At 35.6% G+C, this 16,925-nt stretch overlaps 1 protein-coding gene across 1 annotated transcript; it reads right to left on the bottom strand.

The window, feature by feature from the left end:
- Positions 1 to 6,834: 6,834 nt before the first annotated feature.
- Positions 6,835 to 13,108, bottom strand: LOC6043403 (protein Fer3). The gene is made up of 4 exons (XM_038264106.1): positions 12,928 to 13,108; positions 12,685 to 12,808; positions 7,233 to 7,429; positions 6,835 to 7,168 (listed from the first exon to the last, which is right to left on the bottom strand). Exons 1-4 carry the CDS (start codon positions 12,979 to 12,981, stop codon positions 6,944 to 6,946), a joined length of 600 nt encoding a protein of 199 aa, XP_038120034.1. The 5' UTR covers positions 12,982 to 13,108; the 3' UTR covers positions 6,835 to 6,943.
- Positions 13,109 to 16,925: the final 3,817 nt, after the last annotated feature.

Below are 16,925 nucleotides of genomic sequence, written 5' to 3'. Positions count from 1 at the left end.
ATCGTTAAATTTACAGGTAAACTGACAAAAAATGATAAACAGTTGCAAAATTTGTTGCAGGTGGTCTAGGAACACAGAAAGAAATTTCCATAAAGAATAAAAAAATAATTTTAGAGAGTATGAATGAAAATTTGCAGCAATAATTGTAAAATTGCTTTGATTTGTACTAAGTATATTTTTGTTAAAGCAAACTACCTAAAGGAACAATATTTATATTACCTGAAGTTTTTTTTTTTTTAATAATTGAATCATTATCATGTTTCTTTAGAATATACGAAAAAACAAACAAACCCTGTTCTCATGACATTTGCTGTAATTTTTTGATCGAGCCTAAGCTGTCTTTTCTTTAAACTATTTTTTTCAGCGCAGTTTTTTTTTTAATTTTTGCCATAATTTAAGAATTTATATGCTTAATATATCTCAAAACAATCCTGCTATTTTAGTTGAAAATCATAATAAACATGCCAGAAACGCAGCGCAGCGGATAGCAAACGAAAACGACGACGACGACAAAAGTCCAAGCAGAGAAACAGCGCGCGCTTGTCGGTAAACAGGCAGGCAGGCAGGCAGGCGAGCAAGCTCGAGAGAGAGCACGTGCGTGTACGAATTGGAAATAAACATCGTTGTTAGGTAGCCCTTACAGCTGGCCGCGCAAAAGGGTCAGTTTTGGGCGCTAATAACTTCGCGGGAAAAAATCCTAAAAATATGGTGTCTTGGGGAAAGTTGTTCTAAATTTAATGAAGGTTCTACATTTGAGAAATGGTAAGAATCGGATAACTTTGGCGCCTTCCACAGGTAAAAAAGTAAAACAGTTGCTTTTCTCCATACATTTTGACGATTTTTCCCATACAAACTTTAAGCGATTGGAGGGAGGGGTTCCCGTGGTCAGAATGAGCTCAAATTTGGAATTTAGCCTAGTGATGGGTCAATCTTTGATTTCAGGGGGTAGCCCCAAAAAAGTCCGGATTTGGACCACCCTAATATCTATACATATCTATAACAAGTGTTATTTAATTTACAATTATGAATAATTCAAATTCAGAAAAATAATAATAATTCAATAAAAAATTTCATTTTCTTTAATTTATTTCGTTGTTAAAGCATTATTTGTGTGAAGTTACTATCCTAAGCTGAGATGTGGACTACCTTTCAACAGTTGATTTGTTCAAAGTTGGGAACATAGTTTTGCGGGTTCTTAAAGAATCAAGTAAATCTACTGAAGGAAAAAAGTTGCAAAATACCCTTCGAAATATATTCAATGAAATTTAAATAACAAAACAAAAAAATGGAATTCTTTTACAAGCCAATTGAAAAAAAACATTATTTTCAAAAAAACTAAATAAAATCAAATCTGTATTTAATTGACACATTTTATTTCATTTAAACTAAGTGTTGTTGCGGTATTCAAATCATTGATTAAAAATAATGAATTATATTACTTGCTTTAAAAAATTCTAAAACAGATTGGCAGAGCCGTACCTAGGGTCCACGGCGCCCTTGGCGAAGCATCAATTTGGCACCCCTCCAAATTTTTCATCATTTTGATATGTTTACTTAAATTTTCAGCGATTGCTTCAAAGATTTTTAATAATATAATGGTAATTGATTGAATAAATATAACAGCTAAAAAATCCAACCACAATTTAATTCTTTGAAGGATATTCAAATTAATGTTTTATTATTTTTAAACCATTTCAATCGATTTATATCTTTCCAATACAGATAGGTTGTAACGAAAAGGTGCTTTAGGAATAATGTTGACTGAAAATAGCAGAGTGTTGTTTTATCGTTTTAAACAGAATTTGATCTGACCTAGCTTAAATTTCATTGTATCAGCATTTTCCTGCATTCCTGAAAAAATAGTTTAACTGATTAGAAAATGGACTCCTTTTCAAACTTGTTTTTGGATGGATTCCTTTTGAAACTATTTTTTTTCAATTTATTTTTGAAAACAATATTTTTCTTCTCTGTGACTGTGTTTTTTGATTGATATAAAATTCCTAAAATTTGTTTTTGGAAAATTCATAGCTTCAAACAAAGGCAATTAGTTTTTACCTTTTTAACACATTGAAATTTTATGTGTTTATTTTTCGACATCTAAAGTTTCTTAAAATTTTGTATAAAAACCATTACACTCAAATAGAGGGTGACGAGCGGGAATTCCCGGGAAATCGACCATTTTTGGACCTCTCGATTCCCGCGAAATTTGGTCGAAGCAAAATTATATAAACAAATAAAAAAAATATTGAAAATTCGAAATTGTTCAGAACATTGGGTGTTCAATGTAAGATGTTCAAGTTCGAATGAACCAATGCTTCTCTTATCTTCTAATTCAGAAAGTGTAAATTTTAACTTATTAAAAATTCCAATAACTATAATTGGGAAAACTTAAAATAATGTGGACCCCAAAATTAACCTTAAAGCATACTTAGCAGTTAGCCACAAGAAGAAAGTCTAATTTTTTTTATATTTTTGTTTATTATTTCTGAGAGTATAATTTTGATATCCTCTTTCAAGCATACCAATTCTTATAATCCATTTTTTTTATTCTTATTATTTTAATTTCGCTGTATCAAGGTAATTTCCTTTTTTGATGTCATGGAGTAATTTTGCGTTTCGCTTAAACCTCAATATTAAATTATATCTTAGAAAAAAAAACTCTGGTAATCTTTGTAAAGTCCGCCAAATGTGAACATTCGGGTTTTCCGGATCACTATTTCTTCATTGCATATTTACAGTTTTAAAAAAGAAAAAAATAATATTAAAATTGTTGTTTTGAGTCGCTATTTATTATATTGTAAAAATCCCGATACTGGGAAATTATATATTAGCTATTTTGTTATTTCTCAAAAATCTAATAACAAGTTCATACAACAAGTTGTATTGCAGATTCAGAAAAAAATCAAGAAGTAGATCATAGTTCCCAAAAATAATGAGGCTACTAATTAACGTTTCATTAAATAAGTATGAATAAATCGTAACTGAATTCATTGAAAAGAAACACATTTATAACTTTTCTTTATACATTACTGGCATTATTGGCATAGTTATAAACACTACCAGGTCCCGGGAATTCCCGGGAAATTGAAAATCTCGAGAATAGTCACCCTCTACATACAAAGCTTTTAGAACCGTTTGTGTAAATGTGAAAATTTAGGCGAAATTACACTGGATAGCCCAACACATGGAATCCATGAAATAAAAAAAATTTATGTGAAAGATAAGCAACTTTATCCATTCCATTAAAACATAACAAAACAAAATTTTTCAAGGAAAATGTTACTAACATTCTTCAAATTATTGACCCTAGAAGCAAAATTAAGTGGAACTTTGTGTTTTCCCAAAAAATATTGCTGTTTTTGGAGTTGGAATTTTGCTTTGGTTTAAATTCTAATGGGTCCGCGATAATGGTGTTTCTGCAAATCAAAATTATACAAGAAATTGTATAATATTTTACTTTACGACTAAAAGTTGGTGGGCATGCCAATCTATGCAACTTTGTCGAAGACACCCAAATTTTACTTTTTCATTCTTGCTACAAGCAATTGAATACAAGCAGCAGAATATAATATATTTAGAGCAATTTATGTGCTCTTAAAAACCAACATTTTTATGCTGAAAAAAAAAATATTTTGCTAGAAATTTAACAAAAGTCAAAGCATTTTTTGTGGTAGAAATATTCAATTTAAACACTTCAGTATTTCGAAAACGTAGGCCAATCTCAACACACAAGTTTGCATTTAAAACGATGAAAATATCTCAAATGCCATTTTCTTTAAATTTGAAATATCTTATTCTTTTTATTTCAGAGTTTCAATAGAAATGTGTAAATTTCAATTAAATAGCTGATTATATAAAAAAAATACTTCAAAACATAAAAAAGCTTGATGGTTCCTGATTCTGGAAAAAATGGTGAAATTTAAATTGAATTTTATATACTGTAGTTGGAATATAAAATCTCTAGCTATTTCAAAGAATTGTTATAAAACCCTGAAATTTTTGCCACTTGAGCGCCCCCTTTGATAAATGAATTGAGAGAATTTTAAATTTAATTCTGGTACAATTTTTGAAATAGTTGATTTTGGCGCCCCAAGTGTTATAAGTAATATTTGTAATATTTCAATTCAATTCAATTCGGTTTTATTGGTGAATAATCATGATACAATGAGTTATTTTGAAGTGCATAACAGAGTTTTGGAGTTCCTTACAGCTGTGTGTTGCATCATAATCCATTTAGGAACAATTATTTCTTTAACTAAGGCACTAGCAAGAGTAAGAAAAAACTATAAAAAAACTTACAGAAATTGCAAAGGAAAGGGGATAGAGGAAGAGAAAGCTTATATCTAGATCACAGGTAATTTATCCTTTGTAGATGTGTTTGATCATCAGTTCCCCAAGGGCCAGGAATTGTTCTGCCTTGTTCCGGCAGCTCCGAAACCGCGTCATCATCTCCCGCGAGAGCAAAGAACTCCGGCAGGGTGAAGAGATCTTCCCGGTGACTTCTTGCTGGGCCGTACTGCCGCTACCGGCAGCGACCACGCTGGCGAACGAACGCCCCCAACCAGGAGGGAACGCTGAGTTTTCCGCTGGAACCGTACGCTGTCCAGCTGCAGGAACGGCTGCGCTCGTACTTCGCTGAGGAGGGTGGGACGCTTTCTTCTTCCTCTTTTCCTGCTCCTCGAGGTAGGCCTTGCGCGCGACGCATCCGCGGTAATTGCCGGTATGGTTGCCGTCACAGTTCGCGCACTTTACGCGCGGCTTGGTTTGTTCTGCCTTGTCCCCCAAGTCCGCCTTTCGTGGCAGTGCGCACGCCTCCGAGAGGTGTGACTCACCGCACTTCACGCAGCGGGGCCGGAGGTTGCAGTTCCGCGAGCCGTGGCCGAATTTCTGGCAACGGTGGCATTGCGCTACGTCCGTCGGGTTCTTGGTGTAAAACCGCCAGTTTACCAAAAACCGTCCAACGTCTTAGTCCGCCGCAGGTCTTGGATCTTGACGGTGCCGCGGTCGAAGTACAACAGGTACAGTGTGTGTGTACCTGTTACCGTTGTCTTGCGCGAGAGCACTTTAATCTCCCGCGGTTTTATTCCGGCGTCCGAAAGGTGACCCTTCAGGTCGGAGATCGGACGGTCTTGATAACCCTGCAAGACGACCTTAACAGGGGGCTTCTCGGGGTTGAATGTGTAGAAGTTGAAGTTGCTACGCTTCAATTCTTCAAACACCAGGTCGAAATTCTTTTTATTCAGTGTGATCACTTGCACTGCCGACTTACCGATTTTCAGACAATATCCGAGGCCTTCCAGCAACTCGTCAACATCGTCCGCTAACGTGTCCAAAACAAAAATTGAGGTGGTCTACGTTCCGCTGGAGAGTTGTTCTTTTTGACGTCGGCACTTTTTCCGTGCACGACCATCATCGTCGTCGTCGTCGTCGGTAGTGCTGCTACCGTCAGAGTTGTTATTTTCTTCGTCGTCGCTCAGCATCTGGAACTCGTTCCTGATGGGGATGTTGGCGGATGTTGATGTGCCACTGGTCGTGGCACCGGAAGTACCGGAACGGGTTCGCACTGGTGATCTCGGAACATATCCGGGATGTAGTAACTTTTATCGATTCCATCTGCGCTGACGCTCCCTGCGCGATGGCGGCCGACACGGCGTTGGTTTGTTTACCTTTTGCACACGGCCGGTAGACGAACTTCGCGGGTTTTTCGAGGCCGCACTCGAACTGCCACGGCCACGGCCGGCCTTTGGCATGCTGGAGAAGCAAACTCGCGGGTAACCACAATCAATTACGGCGAAAAAAATCGAAAAAACGATGGAGCACTGAGCACTAGCTGCATGCTCTCGTGCGTACACGGAGGGAGCTGATATTTGTAATATTCCGACCAAGATTATCGAGTTATTTTGTAGTCCTACTTTAAAATTTGGCGCCCCTTTTGTTCTGAATACCTTTCTAGGATTTTATAATAACATGACAAATTTGTACAATCATCGTTTTCGGCGCCCCCCAAGGGCTGGCGCCCTTGGCGGTCGCCAACTGCGCCAACCCCTAGGTACGGCGCTGCAGATTGGTATGTGATTCGTTTAGTTGTCAGATGAATATCAAATTTTTTTTGCTCAAAAATTTAACGCACATTAATTTTTTCTAATAAATTTTCAAATACAATCTTAATTTTAGTCTCTCGCCACTTTGTTCAATAAAAATTAATCTGCAAAATAAAAAAAATAGAAAGGTATTTCTAACTTATTTTACAATAAAATAGTTATTTTTCAAAATGGTAGTGCAACATTATTTTGATTCTTTAGCCAAATAAAATTTTCTCTGAATATGGTTTTTAATAAAAAAAATCTAAAAATATTGTAATTTTTAAAAGATTATTGTTTGAAAAAAAGAGTTCCAAACATACATTTAAAAAATCAATGGGAAAAGTAGCCAGCAAAATTTCAAGATTAAAAATATACCAATCCAATATATGTTTGTAAAGCATTTGAAAAGTTTAAATTTAAAAGTGTCGATTTGATTAAAAGTATTGGATGGAATTTATTTGGAATAAACAAAGTTTTTAGTTGGTTATGGAAGTATATTATGTCACAATTTTGTGATTTGGAAAACATTAAATTGTATTTCCAAATCGAAGGAATTAGTTGATTATTGAAATTTAACTTTCAATTTATTCATATTATGCGATTTTCAGTATTTTTTATTGATATATCACATGCGGCCCGCAATTATGGCGCAAATTACCAAAATGGCCCGCGAGGTTTAACTGGCTGAGGACCATTGTTGTAGATAGTATACTAGAAAAAAATCTTATGTCATCTTCAATGATTTGCTCTATTTAACAAGATTCAATAATTAGGTTTATTTGAACAAAAGAAGAAGCAAAATTATCAACATAATGAGTAATAATATAAATATAATAAATTAATCCTAGTTTAGTCACTTATCAACCAGTGTGTGGTGCATACGGCGAAATGTACTCCCGCTGATGGAACGACGGATGGATGTGGTTTGGGTGATGTGGATGGACCAGGTTCGGGTACAACTCCGGCGATCGTCCGTCGTGGGTTGGCGTTCCGTTCAACAGTTCCGACATGAACCCAATGTAGGTGATCGCCAACCGCAGCGTCTCAATTCGAGAAAGTCGCTTTTCGTAGGCAAATGTTGGAACCTTTAGAAAACAAAAAAAAAAAATAGTTCAATAAATCCCACTAATCTACTCAAAAAAGTCTCACCTTCCGTCGGAGTTTGTCGAACGCCTCGTTGAGGTTAAACATTCGGCGTCGTTCGCGAATATTGGCGGCCCTCCGTTGGGCCATCGATGCCACCCGGCGGCGGGTTTTCTTCGAGCTCGAGGTGGACGCCGGTTGGGCACCACGCGGTGACAGGCGCTGTGCCACGAAACTGCCCACTTGCTGGCGGGGCCAAATGGCTGCGAGGAGGGATGAAAATTAAATTATGATAGCTTGATTTTGGTATAGTGTTTATTTAATAATGGCAGTTCAGTATCTCTCCGCTTTTTTGTAATTTATGCAACAGTTTTTTTTCTCTAAATGTTTAAATTGTGTTTAAATGATGCTGAATAATCTGGAGTGTTCCTTGAAATTTACTAAAACCAAGTACACCAACGAGTAGAGCTTCTTTTTGTGAACATTTGTGTTTATTTTCACTTTTAATAAAAGTTATGCTATTCCAATCACAAGCATTTAAAAAAAGATATTTCCCAAATGCATTCTAATCAGTCGAGTGCATTGGGCCACTCCCATAATCCTATTTTCAGTTTAGTTCTTTTTTCGCTCTGCTTAGTGCTGCCAAAATTGATGATATTTTAAGCGAACACTCACGAAAAGTAGCATTTATAGAGAAAAAAATCATGGCATCACTGGCTCACTCCAACCGGCTCTGCTGGTGATGTTGGTGGCCACCCTTTGAACTTAGGGGGACAGGGGGTAATATGCACCCCCTAAGGGAAAACTGTGATTTCTCATCCATAACAGCATTTCTGTGAAAGAATTTCGTTAGATGTTCATAAACAACTATTATTTAACGTCATCCAAGTGAAAAAAGTCTTCGAAAACCTCAAAATTGTTTAAAAATAGCAGTTTTCTAAAAATATTTTTGATTCATTTCAAACAACCATGCGGGGCAATATGCACCGCAACATTGGGGCAAAATGCACTACAACAACGGGGCAAAATGCACCACAACATGGGGCAAAATGCACCGGGTAAATGCAGTTTTCACTAGTCACCACTAGATGACACCGCTGTTTTTACAAAGGAGCTTCACAGCGGTGCATTTTGCCCCGACCGCGCTTTTTGCAGAAAATTTAATTAAAAATGTTTTTTTGATGTTTTTGGACTCATCTGTCTACAGAATAATGAAGATTATGGCAAAACAAATATGTCTCAACACTTACAATAACAATAAATGCTTTTTATATTGTTCAAAAATCATAATGAATGATCAATGAAAATTAGATGAAAACACAACAATTTAAAGTTTTGCAAATAACTTAAGCTGTTTTTACACCACGATGCTCAAATTTTTCTAGCATGGTTTAGCAGTGTTAAGCTTACAATTTCTATGATTTTTTCCCCGGAAAATTCTTCCAAATACCGAGAAAAGCAGGGGGTGCATTTTGCCCCGGGGGTGCATATTACCCCCTCTCCCCCTAATTTGCCTTCGCTTCTCGCTCGGTTTTCTTCAGCCTTCGATTGGAATGGGTCGTCAAAATTGAAACGTCAAAGACTTGGCGCGTTTGTTTTTTTGATGGCGCTTGCTAATTATTTAGGGGGAGAGGGGGTAATATGCACCCCCGGGGCAAAATGCACCCCCCGCTTTTCTCGGTATTTGGAAGAATTTTCCGGGGAATAATCATAGAAATTGGAAGCTTAACACTGCTAAACCATGCTGAAAAAATTTGAGCATCGTAGTATAAAAACAGCTTAAGTTATTTGCCAAACTTTAAAATGTTGTGTTTTTATCTAATTTTCATTGAACTTTCATTATGATTTTTGGACAGTATAACAAGCATTTATTGTTATTGTAAGTGTTGAGGTATATAGTTTTTGCCATAATCTTTACTATTCTGTAGATAGATGAGTCCAAAAACATAAAAAAAATGCATTTTTAATTATATTTTCTGCAAAAAGCGTGGTCGGGGCAAAATGCACCGCTGTGAAGCTCCTTTGTAAAAACAGCGGTGTCATCTAGTGGTGACTAGTGAAAACTGCTTTTACCCGGTGCATTTTGCCCCATGTTGTGGTGCATTTTACCCCGTTGTTGTAGTGCATTTTGCCCCAATGTTGCGGTGCATAATGCCCCGCATGGTTGTTTGAAATGAATCAAAAATGTTTTTAAAAATTTGATATATTTTGAGGTTTTTTAAGACTTTTTTCACATGGATGACGAAGAATAATAGTTGTTTTATAACATCGAACAAAATTCTTCAGTAATGCTGTAATGGTTGAGCAATCACAGTTTTCCCTTAGGGGGTGCATATTACCCCCTCTCCCCCTACATGTTTCGGGATTATTTTTCAAGTGAGTGACTAAATAATGTTCAAAAGAACATGTTGCGCTAATGAAAAGATATTGATGGCGACTTTCGTTAAGCAGTCAACCTCTCATCTTGCGTGTAGATGTGAGTGCCATCAAAATGATGAGAAATGGTCTCGCAATATAGAAATTATGATCAAAAGTGCATTAAATTTGATCATTTTGACCAGTAAATGGCATAAATTTGTGTGTTTGATTAGAAAGGGCATATTTCCCCTAAATCGTTAAATAGGTTTTCGCTTCGCTTCGTTAGGAGACGGTGATTTTAGCGGACTTTTTTAGCGGTGATTTTTGCAGACTGGATTTCGCCATGTGATGTGATGATTGTCTAAGCCCACTGGTTTCCGAAATTTCTAACAACTGACGTTTTTTTTGTGGAAATATTTTTAATGTGCTGTACATTATAAGAATTCATAATATTTTCAAACGAGTCCAAACATGCATGTATGCATGCCAATGCAGAAAAATTAATTAGATAGTTTTCAGTTGATATGACTTCTATTTTCATTAAAATTTTGAAGTTTTTGGAAAAATTATTCTTTTGCCCCCTGATTTTTCGGAGAAATTTTGAAGGGAGTGACATAAACTTTGAAAAAGATTTGCAACGGCTTTACACCAATTGGTGTTTTACTTATTCTGTTTTAGAAAGGAAAAATGGTTAATATCCGTTTATAATTTGGATAAATCGTTTTCAATTGTTTTTATTAATAATTTTCATCTTGTCTTCCTATAAAAAGGCTAATCACTCGAAAAATAAACTTCTTAATTCGACTTCGTAGACCCACCTTCACGTATACATATCGACTCAGAATCAAATGTGTATGTCTGTAAGTCCGTGCACCAAAAACAAATGCACTCGATTATCTCCGGACTGGTTGAACCGATTTGGACCGTTTTCGATTCGTCTTAGGGTCCCATAAGACCCTAGTTAATATAAAAAACTTCATAGAAAAGTACTTCGAAAGTTATGCTAAAAAACGATTCTGACTAAAGCTCGGAAGATTGTTGAAAGGGTGGCTTTTGTAAGGAAAGCCGCCTTGATATATATTTTTTGAAAGGTATTTGAAAGACCATTCGAATAAGCATAAAACATCAAAGATCTGATAAACATATCAAAAGCTATGAGCACTTAACCAATTTATACCAATTTCAGACAGGTATGTCAATTTGCCCAGTTGTTCCAATGAGTGTATTTGAAAAGATTGCAGTTCTGACAATCCTATCAAAAGAAATGAATAATGAATCAAATTATTGAATATTTTCAGGGGGAATGTTGCTGTTTTGGCTAAATGTTATCGCTAGTGAGCGATTTTGTGACAAGTAATTGTACAGGACAGTGACTTTAATCGTTAAAAAATGTATGAAGATTGATTAAAAGCCTGACTGCATGTAAAAAATCATACAACTTCAAGAAAATGTTTGTAATTCCAATAAATTTAAAAATATATCTGAGATATTTTTTGACGAGTAGTATTTATTTTATCAAAGTGTTTGGACAGTGCGTAAAATAAATCCATACTCCATAATCATAAGATTTCGTTTAAACTGGCCTCTGTGACTGGTGGTTTGAGAGAGTGAAACATAATGTTGAAACGGTAAAATAAAAAAAAAAACTTGCAAAAAATATATTTTTCATGACAAATTACTTTTCCAAAACAAATCGTACTGGTTTTTCCCTAAAAATCTAACTTCTCGTGTTTGTTTTATTAAAACAAACTCAATGTTTTCAATATTTGAAGAAAAAAAAAATGTTTTTGGACACCTCTCAAACAATACAATGTAGTTTTTCAATGATTTTTTTACTGGTTATAATATGCCACATGATTTTCAGGTTTGTAATTGACTTCGGTTGAAGGATTTTTCGTAGCACAAAAACACGATTTTTAACTTTAAGTAATTCTTCTCGCATAAACCTATTTTAAATATTTAACGCTACCAATTCGATTTTCATCCCGGTAAAAAATACAATTTTACTTTGGCGGTAAGGAGTTTAAACATTTTTAAAATGAAATAACGCCACTTTTGTTTCAAAAGCTTACCGATACTGTAATAAGGCTATCTCGTCAAAAAATTAACAACACATTCAAAGAATGTTTACATGACAGCTGAGGGGTTGTTTGCATCAGATTTGTTATCTCTTTCTAGCAATATTTTTTTGTCATGCGATTTCTAGCTAGTTTTTTTGATTGACCATCCGATATGTCAGTCAACATATTTCGTGGGACTGAACAACTCGAGCTCGATCATTGTTTGCATCAGGACACTGTCAGGAGGAGTTCGTTATTTTTGGATAAAATTATATTGTTTATCACTGGGCCTAGAAAGCCTTATACATTATTTTCATTTAGCAAGATCTATTTCCACTTGCTTTAGAAATTTATATTTTTAGAAATACATCTTGATAATAAAACTAAACAAAATTATGTTGGGTTTCCATTATTATTATTTTCAGAGCATTTAAAAAAGTGGTTCCAAAAAGTTGAGAAAAATGTCTTTCGCTCGAATTTCGGGAAATTTGTAAATTACCCTGGAAACGGGGAATATTTTTTTCTGGAAATTCCGGGAAATTTTTCCCGGGACGGGAAATTGGACGCTCTAGTAACGGCCTTTAAATAAGATCGACTGCTTCAATAAGAAGTTTAAAAAAGTTCTCGAAATTAAACTCGACTTCAATGTTTCCGTATTGTGTTAGTCTAAATTTACATTTTTTTTTCATAATGTGGAACAATTATAACCCTCTCCCACTCTTTTTTCAAAAAATTACGAATTTTCTTTTACTAAAAAGGTTCTTTTTGACCTATAAATTTATACCATTATTTTGTAGTTCACAAGACAGTGCGTCAAAACATAATATGGGATATAACAGAAAATTACTGCAAACTAATTTTGACATATAAAGTAAGAGATATTAGTTTAAAACACGGTCAAAGATGCCTCCAAAAAAATATATTTTTTTTTAAACAGTGTAAAGTCACATGAAACAAGTTAAATCTAAACCTAACATTTTTTAAGAGCTCTTTTTTTTATTCTTTTTAAAACCATTAAATTGGCTTGAGAATAGTTTTTGGCGCAATTCTGAAGCCCGTCCAGAAGCTAGGATGGGTTTTAGAGGGTTCAAAAAACCTACCCAAATCTGCACAGGGAAATCCGGCGGCCATCAGCTCCGGATAGTGCACCATCGGCGACGGATTATCCTGGCTCCAAATGGGTGTGAACGGTGACACTTCCGGCGGAAACGGGGGCTCCATATGCTTTAGTATGCAATCCACGGTTCGGTAGGATTAAATGAGAATATTTTACACTTTATTAATTTTCAATCCATCAAAAATCACAATTTGCACAATTTTTACTAGTATACTTTTCCACATACACCGTTTGTGCTCTCCCAATGATGATGAGGGTCACTTGGAAAACTAGTCATCATTTGCACTTTCCACCTTTCCCGACGGATTTTCCAAAGTCACGTGCCAAATCCGGGAAGAAAGTCAGAAAAGTTAGTCCAATCGATTCGAGCTCCGGCGAAAGACTAAAGTTCATCTCAGCAGCCGGGACCAAACCATGATCCTTGTGTGTGCAAGGATGCTGCGCCCGCACTCTTAGCAAGCTGTGATATTAAAACTTCATGCCCTCTCTCACTCCCTTCCTTTTTCCCAACCCTCAGTAGCGCAATAATATAATTTTAATATCCTTGCATCTGTGCCACAGCACACACACACACACAAGCCTCACTCGTATTTTCCAGGACCGCTATCGCGCTAGTGGAAGTGCCCCAATCGACATCCTCGTCGTCGTCAGGTTGCTGCGATGTTTCCACCCTTCGATACAGCTTCAGCAGCTTGCTGTCAGTGGACGGGGTGGGAGGCATTTGGGCGCAGCCTGCTTCTCATATTCTTTTGTTTTAGGGAGAAAGAGTAGAGAAAAAAAAATCATAGAGGAAGAAAGCTTTTCCAACTGTAAAAACTTAGATGAAACTTTATTTTCATTAAAAGTTTTAGAATAGTTTGAATAAACCTTTTCCATTTTCCGTTACTTAAATGTTTAAAAAATCGTACGATTTGTCATTTATGCCCCTTGTTTGCATAAATGTCCCGTATGCATTTTCATCATTCTTAAGTTATTGATTCAGTTTAGTTCAAAATCATGCGCTTTTTTTTTAAAAAAAAAACAAGGATATCCAGTACTTTATTCTAGAAATCTGGAGGAAATCCACTTTTTTCGCGAAAACTTAACACGTAGCCACGTAGCCTTTTGTGACAAACTTATCTTGTGTTTCCTCAGTTTTTTTTACTATTTGGGTAATTCTCCACCAACTCACACGAAATAGAAAAAAGTTGCCCCGACCCCTCTTCGATTTGCGTGAAACTTTGCTCAAAGGGGTCATTTTGGTTCCTGATCACGAATCCGAGGTCAATTTTTCGATATTTCGTGACGGTGGGGCGGTACGACCATTTATCTGTTTTTGCCTTTCTTACTAAAGAAAGGTATAGGTTTTACTTTAAGCCAGGACGTCATTTCCATCTTCGTAAATATGTCGATTCAGCATGAATTTTAATCAAAAAAATCGTCAAAAAATCACACTGCATCGATTTTCGACGCTCTATCGATTCACCTTGACAGAACTCGTCTATCTCCAACCCTCGAATTTTGAGAAAATAAATTCCGTGGAGGTCGAGTGATGTTCGTATGTGGTAAAATTTTGCAAAATTTTGTGTCGCGCCGTTCTCAGCTCCCATATATCCGATTTCGATTCTTCTAAATGCGGATGAAAGCTAGTGTGCTGAACCTGGGCGAGTTGCAGCGCAAATTTCGAAATATCCATCTGTTTTCGGATGCGGCCAGACTTTTCAACAAAATACACAGTTTTCAAATGAAAATATGGTCAAATTTTTTCATTTTCATATCTTTTATTTATCTCAAAAATTGTATTTTTCGAGCCCTACAACCTCCCAAATTTTCATCCAGATTCATAATATGGTTCTGGAGTTAGAGCCGTTTGATTGACCTACCATAAGAAAAAAAATCCTTAAAAAAAGGTAAAAGCCCACCTGGCAATCCCGATCAATTTTTAGAACGATTTACTTTTTGCCTTTCTTACTAAAGAAAGGTATAGGTTTTATTTTAAGCCAGGACGTCATTTCCATCTTCGTGAATATGTCGATTCAGCAAGAATTTTAATCGGAAAAATCGGCAAAAAATCACACTGCATCGATTTTCGACGCTTCGTCGCCAAGTTGTCAAGTTGTGCTTCGAATACTGGCGCGAGAATGCTGGCGCATATATTTGCTGGCTCGATTTATACTCGTTTGTAGTAGCTTGTCTACCGATGTTTCCTACAACATGTAAGATATCGTAGCTTTTTGGTTTCTTTTGCCCTGTTTGTTTTTGCATAACAGTCCAATGTTTATTTAAAAAACTTTTGTGACAGAGGACATTCATCCGGCTACAATCTATTTGTTTTCCGTGTGCTCCGAAAATCACCTAAAAGTAGACTTAATTTTTTCGTGATTTCGTAAGTTTATTTAACAGGGTTCATTGTATTCCAATAGGAGCTTTCTAAGCTTTTCATCGTTTATATCGTTTTCAAAGTTTTCAATGCTGGCGACGCCAATGGCTTTCTACCTAAGGTTCTCGCGATTGAGTGTGTAGTGGTGCGGTTGTAAAAATAGCTATCTCTGACTCTGTCACATTCGTAGAAGCTGAATGGCTATCTTCCCTGCACCGTGCGGCACACTCGGTTCACTTATACCTCGGTTTTTCTTTGCGCCTACCGCGGTGTGCGTTGTCACTGGCGCATGTGAAGCTTGCTATGCTCGCGTTTGCATAAACGCTTGTTTGATTAAGAATATGTACGATTAAAAATATTATTTTGGTGAAAATGGCGTTTTTTGTTTCTTTTGGAAATCATATCATTTATAATACTTTGCTTTCATCATAAGACTTTCTTCTTCTTCTAAACAAAGTCAATGTTATGAATTGAAAGAAGTTCTACCATCGTTATATTCTTTAGTAAGAAAGGTTCTATCTCACCCCAGGTGGGATTAAATCGGGTTTTTTACTAAGACACGTTTTTCAGTGATTTGTAGCTCGCAACCGTGAAGAGATAGAAATTTGGTGTCAAAGGGACTATTGTGTAAAATTAGACGCCCGATTTGATAGGGTACTCAAAATTCCGAAAAAAAACGCATTTTTCATCAAAAAAAGTAAAAAAATAGTTTTAAAATCGCTGCCATTTCCCGTTACTCAACTGTCAAAAATCGTGAGACATGTCATTTTATGGGAAATTTAATGTACTTTTCGAATCTGAAATAACCCAGAAGGGTCATTTTTTCACTTAGAACAATTTTTTTTATTTTAAAATTACGTGTATTTTCTATCTTTGCAGGGTTACATTTTAGAGTGTAACAATGTTGGACAAAGTTGTAGAGCAGACAAAAAGAAAAAAAATGATACATAGATATAAGGGGTTTCATCACAAAAATCTTTTTTTGAAAAAAAAATCTGATTCTCGCAATGCATGAGTCACAACAATCGTCCAAGGGGTCATTCTTATGTTTTCGGGGTTAAAAATTCGAAAAACTGGTCAAAAATGGTTAAAATCATAACTTTTTCAAAAAACTTGATAACTATATATCAAAATTTTTGTTTAGTTATTTTAGATATTTTTTTGTTCTCTTATTTTGCCTGGAAATGTTAAGGGAGAAGAAAAGATTTGTATGGATGTTCTACTTCATTGATGAATGGTGAAATAAACATTAGTTAATTATTTTTGACACAATTTTTGAGACATTTTAAAAAAGAGGGAGACATAGAAAAATGTTTTGTATTGGCATAAGAAAATTAATTCTTTCTTTGAAATTGTTTAAATTTATTATGAACTGACGACAGATGTTTTAAAAAAAATCGAAGCATTAAAAAAACAAAACATAACATTATTCGAGAAAATGTATAAAACAACAAGTGAGGTTCTTGTAGGAAATTCAGTTCTTTAAAATGTTGTCCAGGGGTATATCAAAAGTATAGTACAAAACACATTTTGCTAAAAATATTCATCGTAGTCAAATCGGCTCTTTTTGCACCCTTCGACAAAGTTGTAGAGAATTGAATTTCCTACAAAAATCATACACTTGAACAAATTTTGGTGTGCCACAGTCTGAAAAAAAAATTGATAAAGTTAAGTTGCTTTTTCCGCGTACTTATTTTTCTAATAAGTCCTAATCATAATCTACCCAGAAAATTTTGATGTTCGTTTTCAGTTTGGCCGTTGCAAATATTTTTTGAAGTTCATGTCCCTCGACTCTGGTCGGGGTCGAGGGTGAGGCAAAAAAAATATAAAAATAGAAATTACAGGTCATGGTCTCAACATTTGAA

Source organism: Culex quinquefasciatus, chromosome 3 (genome assembly GCF_015732765.1).
Source record: "Culex quinquefasciatus strain JHB chromosome 3, VPISU_Cqui_1.0_pri_paternal, whole genome shotgun sequence".
NCBI lineage: Eukaryota > Metazoa > Arthropoda > Insecta > Diptera > Culicidae > Culex > Culex quinquefasciatus.
The sequence above is the reverse complement of the archived record's forward strand: the minus strand, read 5'-3'. Positions and strand labels throughout refer to the sequence as shown.